General features: G+C 46.4%; 1 protein-coding gene across 2 annotated transcripts; it reads right to left on the reverse strand.

Annotated features, from left to right (window-relative positions):
* Nucleotides 1-6,065: 6,065 nt before the first annotated feature.
* KCNJ8 (potassium inwardly rectifying channel subfamily J member 8) lies at nt 6,066-13,515 on the reverse strand. Of its 2 annotated transcripts, XM_030960966.1 has the most exons (3): nt 13,041-13,515; nt 12,356-12,802; nt 7,957-8,857 (listed from the first exon to the last, which is right to left on the reverse strand). In XM_030960966.1, the coding sequence occupies exons 2-3, from the start codon at nt 12,718-12,720 to the stop codon at nt 7,957-7,959; spliced, it is 1,266 nt and encodes a 421-aa protein (XP_030816826.1). In that variant the 5' UTR covers nt 12,721-12,802; nt 13,041-13,515. The 2 variants fall into 2 exon arrangements, with proteins under 2 accessions (XP_030816827.1, XP_030816826.1); XM_030960967.1 differs by lacking the exon at nt 13,041-13,515 and having other exon boundaries at nt 6,066-8,857; nt 12,356-12,771.
* Between the last annotated feature and the right edge of the window lie 749 nt (nt 13,516-14,264).

A 14,264-nucleotide genomic window follows, 5' to 3' on the forward strand; every position in this document is an offset into this window, starting at 1 on the left:
TGTAAAGTCTCTGGCATCTCCGTTTTGAAGACTGTTCCACCTACCATTCAGTACATGGTCAAGAAATTTTTATTTCAGTTTTCTGAACTTCTTATTTCTCTGGTTTTGTGCCTTTCCTCTCATAATTGATATGGCAGAATTAGGACTCATTGCCTGTTGCTTTTTATCTTTAACCAGAGTATTGAATTGATATTTGGACAGATTGTTGTCCCTTAAGGAAAACACCCATGACTGGTAACACCATACTTGCTGATAATATAAACTGAAGTATATTCACATCTTTAAAATTAGGTTAAATTTAATATTTTATGGAGCACATTCAGTCTTGAATTCCATTTTTCATGTGAATGTTGACAGTATAAAGGAGCTGACTATAAGGAAAGCTTCAGTCCAGAAATTTTATTACTCTCTTAATTTAACACAAAATATTTAAAGAATGCAGTGAGATTTTGTATATGGAAAAAATAGCAGATGCCAAACAATTTAATCTGATCAGCCAAGAATAGTATCTGTTTACAATATGATTTAAAACACCAGCTAAGGCTGAGCAGACAACATTTATTAGTACTTGATATATTTTTGAAAAGCTGACCACCCAAGGGGAAAACAACTGTCACTTGCTCTCGCTCAAACTCAGCAGAGTTTCTTTCAGTGTGTGTCACAACCCTTCAGTTTTGCTTCATGTCCTGCCTGCCCTTGACTGAATTTGGAAACTGTGACAATCAGCAGAAGCAGCCCCTTTCTGACAGACCAACCAGATGACCCAGAATGAGAGACCTAATATCAAATAATACACCCTGAAGGACAACAAGGCTGGACCATGGGAGGATGCAATCAATTTTCATGGCTATTGTAGTTACAAAAGAAAAAAAAAAAACACTTGGGGAAAGCAGTGATGTTCCCTGGATGAGGAAGATGCTGAGCCCCAAACCACAATACCCTTTTGCAGTCACTCCAGTGGCATTCTTCAGTTTTATGGTCTTTGTAATAGACCTCAGACCCTAAAATCAAGAAATATAATTTCACTTTGGCCCACACAGAAGCTGGCTTTCTCATCCTTGCTGCTAAGCCAAAATTTAACAACAGCAGGAATCCAAGTAAACTGCTCTAACAATGAGATACCCTAATTTTTACAAATTGTCCCCAGGGACATTTGTCGATGCTTTGAAGAATCCATAATTGGCACTGAAATGCATTTGTCAAATTAAGTCAACCATTTGGGGATGCCTAACTCTGCTGGGGTTTCTGTTCCCCCATGTTTGTTTGTTTCCTCTGTGGGAGATTAATTTAAGACTCACAGGAAAGCTTTCTCTTGACCAAAATTCATTAAACTCTCTCTATCCATAAATTTGGAGTGCAGCAGGGACCATTAGATCATCCCATCCGACATACTGAGCAATACAGGCCATGACATCATGCGTAGCTACTCTCACACTGGGCCCAGAAAAGTGTGCAGAGATTAACAAGTATCCTCCAGAAAATTACAGCATGTTTGTGTGGGGAGTGATGTCTTCATATAGATCAAATCTTCCTCAGGGTACAAAAAAATAGGTGTTAAACTTTTGTTAAAGGTGAAGAGGGGATCCAACATTATTTTCTTGCCTCTTTGAATTTTTAATAACCTAAATGTTAAAATAATTGGTAGCAATAACTAAAGTATGGACCACATTTTCCTTGAATGGACTTTTTTTTTTCTTCCTTGCATTGAAGTGTGTCTTGATGATCCTAGAACATTCCTTTCACTGCTAGCTAATAGCTCATCAGTGTTCTGAGAGTCCTCAGCCAGAAACCCCCTGAATACTTACTATTTTTAAATATTTCTTTTAATCCATGCCCTTGGTGGTGTGTCCTGACTGTGAGTGCCTCAATCCCAGTAGCTGTTTCTCTTGGACAGCACTGATCTTGTCTCTGCAGGCTAAATTTCTCTTCAGCATCCAATAAGGGAATATGGGAACATATTTTATCTTTACTGTCCAGTTATCACATGAGAAATCTCTTTTTTTTTTTAATGTTCAAAGAATTCTTAAGGGAAAATAGAAAACACAATTCAGGGACATAGGATTATTAATAGGAGAAGCATTATAATTATGCTAAGGGTATTAGAAAATTCCTGTCTATCATCTTAGATTAGTCTAGATGTCATGTAAACACAAATATAGGGAAAAAATATTTTAATATAAGCATGTGGGGGAGAAATAGTTAACTCTCACCTGGCTATTCAAGCAAGCCCCCTCCCCCCGCCCAGTGTTTTGAAAACACCAGTCCCAGCAGAGATTATATTTTGTGAAAATAATGAAAGCTTTGTTCCTTTCATCGTGTAATATCTAATGGTTTTTCTCCTGTCAAAGTTCCTTTCTGGTCTTGGCCTAACTACTTTTGCAGATTGCAGCAAAAAACATTTGCTAATAATAACCACTGGAGTGGTTGGAAACTGGTTTCACAAAACGTCCTCAGTCTCTAGTTTGTGATGAAAAAAGGGATGTGGAGAATTAACCATCTTTTTTATTTTCAATCAGAAAAAATAGTGTGTCCATGCTGTTATCCAGATTGCAAAGTAAAAGCATGATTCCTGAACTTTATGAAGTGTAGATTAAGGCTCGGACTTCTATGGAATTCATTCACAATGGCTGTGAGGCAAAACCTCTGAAATGACCCTTTGGCCTGGAGTGACACATGGCTTTAGGGCAAAGGGCCATGGCACACATGAGATGTTAACTAAATCGGAATGTTCCTCTGGCTCTCACTTTACGAGGTCCTGAGTACCCCAGAAAGCCCAGAAGGAAGGATAGCCCTTCTGTGGAACGAGCCAGGCAGTTCTATATGCCAGGGCAGATCACTGTGGGACAACGTGCTCATGACGACATGTTCAAGGGGCAGGACTGTTTTACTAGGCCAGAACTGTTTTACAAGGCCAGAGTGATGCCAGAGGTAGCAGAGAGGTTCAAGGTGTGCCTTGCAGCAGGGCCTTGCCAGTGCCAAGCTCCAGCTTCTGTCCCTGGCTTGCACCAGATTTTGCAAAAGAGAGCGCAAGAAGTCCTGAAGGTGATAGCCATAGAATCAGCTGCCAACAGGGAAAGTTTCCTCCCAATCCTATCACTCAGATCTTGGCTTCAACCCTGGAGCATTAACCTTTATATCCCCTGTAAGCACTGTCTGTGTTTGTTTGCTCTGTGTCCCCGCCACAGTAACTCTGAATCTTCTGGGTGTCCCAAACAAGGACAAAGACTCTCACTGCCATTTCTGTTTAAAACAAAGCTCCTTAGGTGAGACCTAGGAAGAAAAATTAAAGCGTAATCCCAGACATTATGCCTGTCCTGGAAGGACTTTACTTTTCTAAGCTTAGAAAACAGTTTTGCTCTTCTGGTAGGCTGCACAAAGAGCCAAAGCATATTAAATCCACAGAATAAGTGATGTCAAGTATGCAGTTCTAATTACACCATGCTGCAGAGGGATGGGAATGGTAGGGACACAAATAAATGTGAAGAGATGATGTTGATACCTTATTTAATCTAATTTACTAAATTATTATCCATGAGATGGACAGTTAACTGCTAACATGAACTGTCAGCACTATTTGGTAGAAATCTCACCATCATCCTTAACTAGTCAGGCTGTATTGCAAACAGAAGGCTTCAAATTTAAAATAAAACCCCTTTCTGATAAAGTTGCCTGTAAGAGCAACAGGGGGTCAGCACGGTTGGGATGGACGGAGACGAGAGATCTCTGAAGCCAGGTCGTGGACTTGTGGTTTATTGCCAGGGCGTGGGTGCAGGGCCCTGCTGGGAGCGGCCAGCCACAGCTCGGAGCAGGCCTGAGAGGAGAGAGGGGCAGAGAGGGTAAGAGCGTGAAAGCATAAGAGTGTAAAAGGGGTAAGAGCTAGGAGCTAAGAGCATAGAAATGTAGGTAAGTAAGTAAGAGCTAAGAGAGAGCGAAGTTCCCGTTACAATACAATAAATCATCTTCTGTGTTGAATATTCTGATTCTCAGTAACCAATCTAGTACAAGATACAAATCCTATAGCATTTACATACAGCCTATAAGAATCACTGCATTACCATACTGTGCTACATTTTAAACCCTAAAAACTACTCTTTGGACCCCTTCTGCAAAGCTGTAGAGTCTGCTCTGACCCTTGGACCCACCTGCAAGCAGAGGGAATTGTTTCATCAAAAGGGGATTACCTTCTTTGGCCACACCATTGTTTTCCCGTTGTTCAGGAACTAAGGGATCTCAAAGCTTGCTTTCATTTCAATCTCGCTTATAGTTTCCATATTCTCAAAATCTTTTGCTAGGCAATCATATTTATAAGGCTTTCCTGTTTCATCCTCCCCAGCAGTTGCCAGGGAGAATAAATAATTAAACATATTGAGCTGTGGTGCTGCCAGCTGATGCCCTCTCAGCTGGCAAAGCTGGGTCTGAAAGGACATGCAATGATATTGCAAAGCTGGGTCTGAAATCTGTCCTTTCAGTCAGGGAAGCAGCTCCTAGGCCAAAGACCCCTCTCCTGCTCTCCACCACTGGCTGCCTCTGTCCCTGACCTCTTCCAGGACTGCAAATCTCACTCAAGAAAGGGGCTTTGCACAAAAGGATTTTCTGCATGGAGCAGGGGCACAGCACATATGAACAGAACATTCATGGCACAAAGCTCTGCCTTATTTATCTGTTCAGCATCCTGGCATATGACTGAGGTGTCTTAGTGTTACCTCAAAATATCAATATCCCTGCAGTAGTGTTCCAAGAAACACAGTGTGTTAGGTGTGAAGCAGAGAGAGCCATGAAGATGAAATAAAATTTGGAAGAAGAAAATGAGAAAATGGTTCTGGGCAAAAAAAAAAAAAAAAGCTAATTTGAAATACTGAGAGAATAATGAGGAAATATAAGTAACATTAAATTATTATTCAAAAGGACCATGGAAAAGGCTGGGATACAGGAAGGACCAAGAGTATAGAAGAATGAACAAAGAATACAAAGAAACAAGAAGGAAAGGAATAGGGAAAAATCAGAGATGGAAGAAATAATTATTTGTTGGGGGTTAGGATTTTTTCCTTTTGTTTCTTTCTCTCATGGAATTTTGTCCCATCTGTGGCTAAGAGACAATAATGACCAGTACTTAAGAGAGGCCGAAAGGTGGGTGACGCATGCAGCTGGCTACTCTCTTACTTGGGAAGTTTTCTCTTTGGAAGGGCAAAGATACCATGAGATTTTGGCTGGGTGGTGAGGGGCTGGGTTGGGCTCCTCTCACTCTTGGCATCGGAGTAAGCACAGCTGGTCTGCAGTCGCTGGCCAGAGGATTCACTGCCACAACAGAGTTTTCCCCTTCCATTGCATCTCCTACTGTGGGTGAGCAGTTGTTGGACTGGGACATTGCTACCACCCAATCTGACTGGAAGGGACCCTTACCATCTATTTGGGTGCCTCAGGGGACAAACCCAGGACCCCAGCCCTCTTCCCCTTCCCGGCTGTATGCTGCAGCTGCTACAGGAGGAGCCTGGCTGCTGCTGCCCAGTCCCACTGCTTTCTCCTCTACACTCTGACCCAGCACCCCTGCCTGCCATGACACCTGCTACAGCTGTGGAGTTTCTGATACATTTCCTTGGCTGCTCTGGTGTCTGCTCATCCCTGCTGTCCCAGCCGCTGCCCCCCCGGTCTCTGCTAAGGCCCATTCTCACCACCCAGCCCGCCGCCATTACCATGTGAGGGAGACGCGGCCGAGCTCGCGCACAGCGCCCCCTGCAGGAATCAGCGCACCTGCTCTGCCCAGCCGGGAGCCAGCAGCACCCCTGCTGGCCGTGACGGGAACTGCAGTGAAGGGAGAGCACCACGGCCCGGCCGGCTGCGGGTGCGCTCCTGGTTCTGTTCGTGTTGCTGCTGTTGTTTGTTTGCCTTGCTATACAGACTAATAAAGAACTGTTATTCCTTTTCACATATCTTTGCCTGAAAGCCCCTTACTTTCAAAGTTTCAATAGTTCAAAGGGAAGGGGGTCATATTTTTTCCATTCCAAGGGAGGTTCCCACCTTCCACGGCAGACACCTTTCTTTCAAACCAAGAGATTATTGTAACTCTTTTTATTATTATTTTGTATAAAACCTGCTTTTGCACAGCATCTGTCGTAACCATGTATCCAACAGAGAGCCTCAGAGAAATTCACAGTCCTGGAAATGGAGGACAGAGACAAATTGTAATACAGTGCTTCACTCTGACTATTCTTGGAAGATGCAGCTGATAATAGTTTGGACACACAAGTGACAGATTAATTTCTCCAGATGTTCACCATCCACCCTTCCAGAACATTAATGGGCAGGCCAGGGAATGAATGCTTTCAGCAGAAACTTCAATTTCCTCTGCTGCTTCAGATGAAGTATTTTTTCAGAGTTTTTGTTCTGAAGAGCATCTGTTCCAAATGCAGAGAGTCCACACCTCAGAGCAATACCCCTCCATGCCACCATCCAACACCTCGTGAAGCCTGAAACCATCCATCCAAAAATTGCTGATGAGCTCCTTCAAAGAGAATGAGAATCCAGCTTTGACAGTTTCACCATAGAGAAAAAAGCAAACATTTAAATGTTTGAGTGGCTTAGAGGGTCAGAACAAGGATAGTAATTCTCTTGACCCACAGACATAAAACAATTTCTGCAAGACATTTGAACAGGAACTTGTCCATAGTTATGCTTACTCACATGGGAAAAAACATGTATAAATTTAGGCTATCAAATGTGACAGAATTAGTTGTCTTACTTTTATGTATTCCTGTAGAAAAACATGTGATGACATTTTTGGGAAGGCTCCAGGTAACAAATGCCCATTTTAATTTGAAGAGGAAAGCTTCTTTCCACCAATTCTCAATGCCAGATTATATAAAAACACAGGTGAGGCACTGCTAAAAACCCAGGAATTCAGCAGCAGTATCCAAGTCCTCCTGAAAAGCATTCAGATAGTTTTGAAAATACTATCTCTAATATTATGGGCAGGCTTCCCTCTCATTCTCATTCATGAGTTCCCACTGGCAAAAATTAACCTTTTTCTGGAGGATGCAGACTTAATCCTATGAAAAGTAAGTGAAACAAATACATGTGTTTCCTTCGTGTATGAATCTATCAGAGAGAGCAAAACAGGATTTGGTCTTCTGTCATGATGAGAATGTTAAAGAGGCATCTTCTTTTTCCAGCTTGAATAATTTCAGTGAAACAGATGCCTAGGTGGCAGCCAGGAGGACAGGGATTTCTCAGCTTGGCCTACAGCTAATCTAAGATATGTGTTGTCCTGCAGCCAAGTATTTCACCCTGAGAAGAAGAGCAGCACTCCATCATTTTGCTGGTTTTCCTGCCTGGAGTGACACCAGCTTTCCTGTGGGATGGACAGGTCACAACACCTGACCTGAATTTTCTCTCAAAATGCCCTTGCCACAAAACCAACAAAAAAGAAAAAGCCTGGGAAATCAAAGGTGAAATGGTTGCTCTTCTCCAGTGAAATCCTTGAGGAATTTAGTTACTCCCTTTAAGAGAACAAGGAATTCACACAAAAAGATCAATACCCAAACGTCATGCACAAAATCCGTAGGAGCTGTTGACTATAGAAGTTTTGTGAAGCACTCACTTGCATAGGAAAGCCCCACATTTTGTGACAGCCACCAGAATATGAGAAAGAGACCCTTGATAGGAAAAATACGATTAAAAAAATCAGCATGCCGTTAAAACAAGTATAAATACACATTATATTACATGAGTGAAGTGTGTTTTCTTTAGTGTACGTGCCATTTTTTATTAATTCATACACTAAGTGCTAAGGTGTTTTCTAATGCCATTAGGTGGTGCTTTCAGTAAGTAATGGAATAAATAGTTCTTGCACTGTTCTCTTCTGCATTGTGTTCTTGTTTTCTTAAGTAAAAGGAAATTGAAGCAAAACACCACAGGTGCCTCCTCCTTCTGAAGCCCAGTGCCCTAGCACAAAGCTGTGCATCACGTTTCTGAGGCACTCTGGCTCCCCTCAGGTGTGATAAACTGCACTTTGGGCACGATGAGCGAGGAGTTGGTTCTCCGCATGGAGTTGCTCCTCCGAATTGAGTTGTTTCTCCTCATGGAGTTGCGCTTCCTCAGGGAGTTTTGGTGGGACAGCTCACTCTTCTGCAGGGTCTGGATGAGGATGGAGGGCTTCTCATCGAGCTCCCGGGCACTGCAGCGCGGCGCAGCCACTTTGACGGTGTTGCCGAATTTGGAATAGTCGACAGCATACACGCCTTCCTCCTCGGTGACAATGGGCACAAAGCGGTGACCCCACAGGATCTCCTCTGCCACGTAGGAGGTTCTCGCCTGTGTTGTGATGCCCGTGGTTTCCACGACCCCTTCCAGTATCACAATGAGCTCCAGGTCCTGGAGCGCCAGGTCGGAAGCAGAGATATCATAAAGAGGACTCCGCTTGTCAATGACATGACAAATGATCAAGGGAGCCACCAGGAAAATGTTGTTGCTTTCAATGGGGTTATCCACGGGGATATCCACCTGGTGAATGGGTATGACTTCTCCTTCAGGGGTCATGGTCTTCCTCACGACCTGGATTCTCACTGAGGCGCTGATGATCATGCTCTTCCTCAGGTCCCCCACGCGGAACATGAAGCAGAGCTTGCCGTTGCGGACGGCGATGACCGCCTGCCGGCTGAAGATCAGCGTCTCGGCCCGCCGGTGAGCCTGCGCCGTCTTCATGAAGATGCAGCCCAGCATGACAGCGTTGATGATCAACCCCACAATGTTCTGCAGGATCAGGACCGTGATGGCCAGGGGACACTCCTCGGTCATCATCCTGCCCCCAAAGCCAATGGTCACCTGGACTTCGATGGAGAAGAGGAAAGCGGAGGTGAAAGACCTGTAGGGGAAGATTGCACCCAGTTAACTTTCAGGACATGGAGCACACACTGAGAAGCTCTTAACATGTACTTCCAGAAACAAACTTAAGGACATGTTTGTATGGCTCTAGTACACATAAGCCTTCTGTTAACACCAGCCAAAGCATTGCATGCTTGGTGGCTCAGATTTGTGTGCTTGGTGTAGTGTCTAACGGTGGCAGGGAAGACCTCAGAGCCTGAGCTTCTCAAAGACCACCTGGGTGACCCTGAGCAGCTCAGGGAATCTCTTTCCAGGAGCACAGGCTGCCCACTGGCTTAGTGAACAGCTCTGGAACAGCTGAGCTTTCCACCTTCTCCATCCCATGAAGCCCTTGGTGGAGAGAGGTAGTTTTGGCAAGCACGGGCAATCGGCTGGCACACTGAGATCCTTCCACCAGCCTGTGCAGGGAAAGGAGACAGGGAAAACTGCAGCACTTCACTCATGCTACCTGAATCATGACCCAGAATTTCCTGGTAGGGGAAAAGGGGCTTTCCCAGATTTGTGACACTTCTCAAACCCTTGCTCGCCTTGTGAGTGAGCAGGATGAGGCTGCAGAGAGAGGCCAGTGGCCCCCAGGTGCTCCCTGCACACCCTGGCAGCAGGACAGTGCTGTGACCCAGGGCTTGGGTTCAGCTTACTGCCAGGGCAAGACCAGCTGGAAAATTTCAACACAGAAGTGGGATGTAGAAGTGTGGGTTTAAGTTAAATACCCTAAAATTCTATGGTGCTGGACATCAGCAAATGCCTTCCAAAATACATTATTTATGGTAGCCACAAAGTTATATCCCCTGTATATATCAGGGTCCTTAACTTCCTTTTATATTTATTTGTTCCTTTATTCCTTCCAGATAAATCCTTCCAGTGCAATACAATAAATCTGAAGCATCCAATGCTTAACAGGGCCATACCAGTGGAAAATATATCCTGCCCATGAAGATGGATCTAAATAATTCATTGGCTTTGCTTTGCTTTTCAATTAATCTGCTTTTAAATTATTTTTTTTCTTTTCTAGCCATATTTTCACTGGGGTATCGAAGACACATTAAAATAGCATAGGCAATATCAAGGATAATTTTCTGGGCAATAAGAAAGTCCATCTTCGAGAAAACCAGCCAGTCTCTGCACAGGTATCTTTGAAATAACTTTCTTATTTTGCCTTTTCTATTCTTAATCATTAACAAATTCCTTTGTATTGAGGGGGTTTATTTTGTACTTCACTCTGAAGAAATCAGGGATGAAGGAGTTACTTAATAGAATCCATGGAATGATTTCTTATAGTCATGAATATTCAGTTATATGCAGAATGCAGCTTCTGGATTCAATTTCAGTCAGCTTAATTTAGCTTAAAACTCTGTCCAGTAAGTAGTCTGACTTCCCTTAGCAACACTCTTCTTTAAAAAAAAAGAGAAAAAAATCAATCTTTTTAACAGTGGAAGTAAGTGAAACAGCAAGTTTGGAAAGCATTTTAGCCATGTGAAATGGGAGAGAGAAAGTGCAAATCACACTGTTCCCAGGTCCTTCCCCTCAGAGCTGTGTAGCAGCTTTCCATTTTGGATAATGTTTGCTTTCTGTGGCAAAGAGATGTGAGGCTTAGAAATTTCTGCAATACTTCATAAATTGAAAGGGCTATGCAAGCTTTAGGCACTGGTTAAAGTTTCCAAAGCCAGGTTTTCCTGTAAATAGGTAATGGCATCCACCCAAGAAGCCCTCCTGAAATATCTGTGGGCCTAAACCTCAGGGAAGTAGGCTAAAATTTTTTTGTCATGATTTTGGCATTCCAATACTAAAAGTATTTTACACCCAAAGACTTGCCATTCTTAAAGATGTCAGCAATCACATCATTACTTCATGACTTTGACCAAAGTGGTTGTCAGGTTTCCCTAGGAAAGGAAAAGATTTCTCATGGCTTGGACATGGGTACTGGAGCAGCTGTTGCCTGGACCCCCCATGAAGGAGGGGAGTGTGTTCTTTTGCATGGGCTAAACCTGAAATTGTATTGATTCATTCATTTCATTTCCTAGCAGACATCCTGGAAGATCCACAGGCACCCATGGAGAGGGAACAGGGGCAGAGTCCTGGCTGTGGATGTGCCTGGCCCCAGTGGCATGAAGCCCTTGGCCCCCAGCTCAGGATCTGCAGGGTGACACAGCAGCCACGCTGAGGGAGCCACCAGCCACACGCAGGGATGTCCCCTCAGCTGACCCTGGAGAACTGCAGGGTTGTAACTGTGCACTAATTCCGGTTGGGCAGATCCCACAAATCCCAGAAATGCCGGGGGTAATGCTCCTGCGGGTGCAAGCTGGGTCATGACATCTCATTTCAGAGGACACTGCCTTTGGCCAGACATCAGAAAATAAACAAGACAGCAACCCCTGCTCCAATTCCCCCTAACCTGGTGAAGGGTAGCTTGGGAACATCCCCTCTTCTTTTACCTTGGAAAATCCCCATTTAGCAAAAAAGTTGTCAAAACAAAGGGAGAATTAAATCTCTGCTACCTCATGAGCCAGACAGAAAGGCCCTTTAGACTTGGTGAGGTACCTCAAAACTTTCTGGGAGAAGGGAGAAAAGGGAAGTGGATTCCCTGATATCTCAGAGCACCCTGCAGTACCCAGACCCTCACAGCATTGCAATGTGTAGAGGTAGATGATCTGGGGCAGCCTGGTGGTACAGAACCACCAGGTTCTATCTAAAAAACTAGTGTTAAAAAAGCAGATTTAATTGATGAGATCCTTAAGTTATCTTACAGCTTACCCCACCCCTAATTCACAGTCCTCTCTTCCATGTATGTTTGTGTCAGCTTATCAGTGCCCTGACAATGGTCATGGCTTTGGGGACACTTCAACAGGTGATATTTAATCCTGTCACCCCTGAAGCTTTCACTGTCTGACACAAATGCATGGTGTGGAAAAGTGCTCCTCTGTCCAACTGCTGGCCTATGGCTTCACCAAGGTATTCTGAAGCCCCACATATTTAACACTCTCAGGAGAGTCATCTCGAAACACACTCAGTTTTGTCCTAAGTGACACATGACCTCTGAGAGGTGCCCTGCCTGACACCCAGGGCTGGTTCCCACCTCTCAGGCACTGCTCTGGCGGGAGCGCCTCTGGCCAACGTGGCGCTGGGGATGCTCCCGCTGCTGTAGACAATGTTACAATACATATAACACATACCCACTCTTGCAGCAGGCTCTTATCTCGACAGGCAATCGAGTTACCCACAGAGTGTGGAGACACATGAAAAGCAGCAGGTCTCCCTCTCTTTCAGATCCTGTAAGGAATCAAAGACATCTACAGTACAGTATTTTCCAAGCCCGGGAGGCTTGCTGAATTTATGCAATCTAGAGGAAAACACTGCACTTTTCAACTGTCTCAACCAAACCCAACGGCTCATGTAAACCAAAAACTGCACTTCAGACAACGCCAGGACAGCTGGCAGCTCTGTCCCCACCCTTCCTTCATCCCACCAAACTCTACTTTACCTGACACACGTCACGCACGGCGTCCACTTGGTGCTGTTTGAAGGGTTTTCTGTGCTCGGGTCCATGTCGCCATGGGCAAAGGCCACCAGCCACCACATCATGGCAAAGAGCAGCCAGCTGCACAGGAAGGACATGGTAAAGATGACCAGCGTGTGACGCCACTTCAGGTCCACCAGGGTGGTGAAGATGTCCTGCAGGAATCGCCCCTGCTCGCGGATGTTCTTGTGGGCCAGGTTGCAGGCACCGTTCTTGGCGATGAAGCGGGCTTTGCGCGGGCGGTCGCGGATGCGGGGCTTGCGCAGGTTCTCAGCAGCGATCCGTGCCAGCACATACTCTTCAGGGATGATACTCTTGCGAGCCAACATCTTCCTGCCACCATAGTCCACTCAGCAAGATGCAAAATGGGGGGTGTTCCCTCTAACAAGTATCTGCAGGGCTTGCTTTACCCTGCAAAAAAGAGTGAACCCGGTCAGAGTTGTCACCTGTGTAAGAAGCCCCGATTAAGGTACCCCCTGCCAAACCCCACTACATTAAATGCTGGTTCTACAGTGCCCTGTCTCTCTCAGACCACCATTTTTATATGAGCAGTCGGTATCAGCTCGTAGCAGATATGAAAGATGCTATTTGGAGACTCCTTGCATGAAGGGAGGCTGCATAGCAGTCTCACAAAGTCGCTGTAAAGTACCGTGACAGACATCAGCTCGGTTCCTCAGGCTGTTTCTCCGGGAGACAGCAGTGCTCAGATGGGGACCGGAACACGAAGCACTAAGTTATTCGCATCCTTCAGGATCTGAAGAATCAGACGTCTGTGGGCAGAGCCGAAGTTAGTCTGCGGAGACGCGAGGAGACTCCCTCCTTACGGCGGCAGCCCCGCAGCTCATCCAGCAGCCTGTGGGGAGCCCCTGCCTCGTGGCCCTAGAGCATCACAAGAAGGAGCTGAGCTGGAGGTGCGGCAGGCAGGGAACGGGACTCCTCAGAGCAAGCGGTCGCATTTTCCCTCGCAGCTCTCCTTCCCTTCCGGGATCAGGCGGGGAAACCCTCCCTTTATTCCCAAACTTTGTCCCCAAACGGGTGACAGAACAAGCCCACGGAAAGCCCGGCTCCCCGGCGGCTGGCCCGTCCCACCGGGGGAGGGCAGGGCTGCCTGACCCCCCGGCGCCTCGCAGGGTCCCCCCCGCCCCCGGCCGCCACTCACCGCACAACGGGGCGGGACGCGGCCGGGCCGGGCGGAGCGGGGCGGGCGGAGCGGGCTCGGGCTCGGGGGGGTGCGCGGAGGGGCCGGGGACGCGGGGCTTGGGCTGGGGACGCGGGGCTCGGGCTGGGGACGCGGGGCTCGGGCTCGGGGAGATGCGCGGAGGGGCCGGGGCGGGGCTTGGGCTGGGGATGCGGGGCTCGGGGTCGGGATGCGGGGCCGGGGCTCGGAGCGGCGGTCGGGATGCGGAGCACGGGCGCACACGCTCCCTGCGCTGCGCGGTGCCTGTGGACGATGGGTTGGGGGGGGTTTAGGCAGGTTCCAGCCCATTTAACAGCGGGACGAGATGCTAACGCTGCTGGTCTGTGCTAGTTACACAGAGCTGCGCGCCTGCCTGCTTCCCCCGGCAAGCCAAGAGCTGTGCCTTCCTAACTTTATCTTCCCTCGAATCTGGCTGAGGCAGAGGAAGCGAGGCTTGTGCGTAAGTGTTTGGGGGACCAAAGCCAGAATCTCATGACCTTTGCAGCTTTGGATAAACTTAATTACCTGTCTCTGCAAGAAAGGAAGGAAAACATTTCTTTTCACGGGTCACAGCTCTTCCTGAGCAGCGTCAGGCCCGTTGTAATGTTCAGCTGGGAAATGGGCACTGGCAGATGAGGATTTGTATTTGGGATGGGTATGAAGAATTATGTACAATGACAACCTCTCCTCCACCTC

This window comes from Camarhynchus parvulus, chromosome 1A, assembly GCF_901933205.1.
Source record: "Camarhynchus parvulus chromosome 1A, STF_HiC, whole genome shotgun sequence".
Classification (NCBI taxonomy): Eukaryota; Metazoa; Chordata; class Aves; order Passeriformes; family Thraupidae; genus Camarhynchus; species Camarhynchus parvulus.

Excerpts from the sequence above, each read along its gene's own strand:
- KCNJ8 (XM_030960967.1), bottom strand. The coding sequence starts at position 12,720 with ATGTTGGCTCGCAAGAGTATCATCCCTGAAGAGTATGTGCTGGCACGG. Across the intron at positions 8,858-12,355 it reads CCGTGCGTGACGTGTGTCAG|GTCTTTCACCTCCGCTTTCC; the intron begins GTAAAGTAGAGT and ends CTTCCCCTACAG.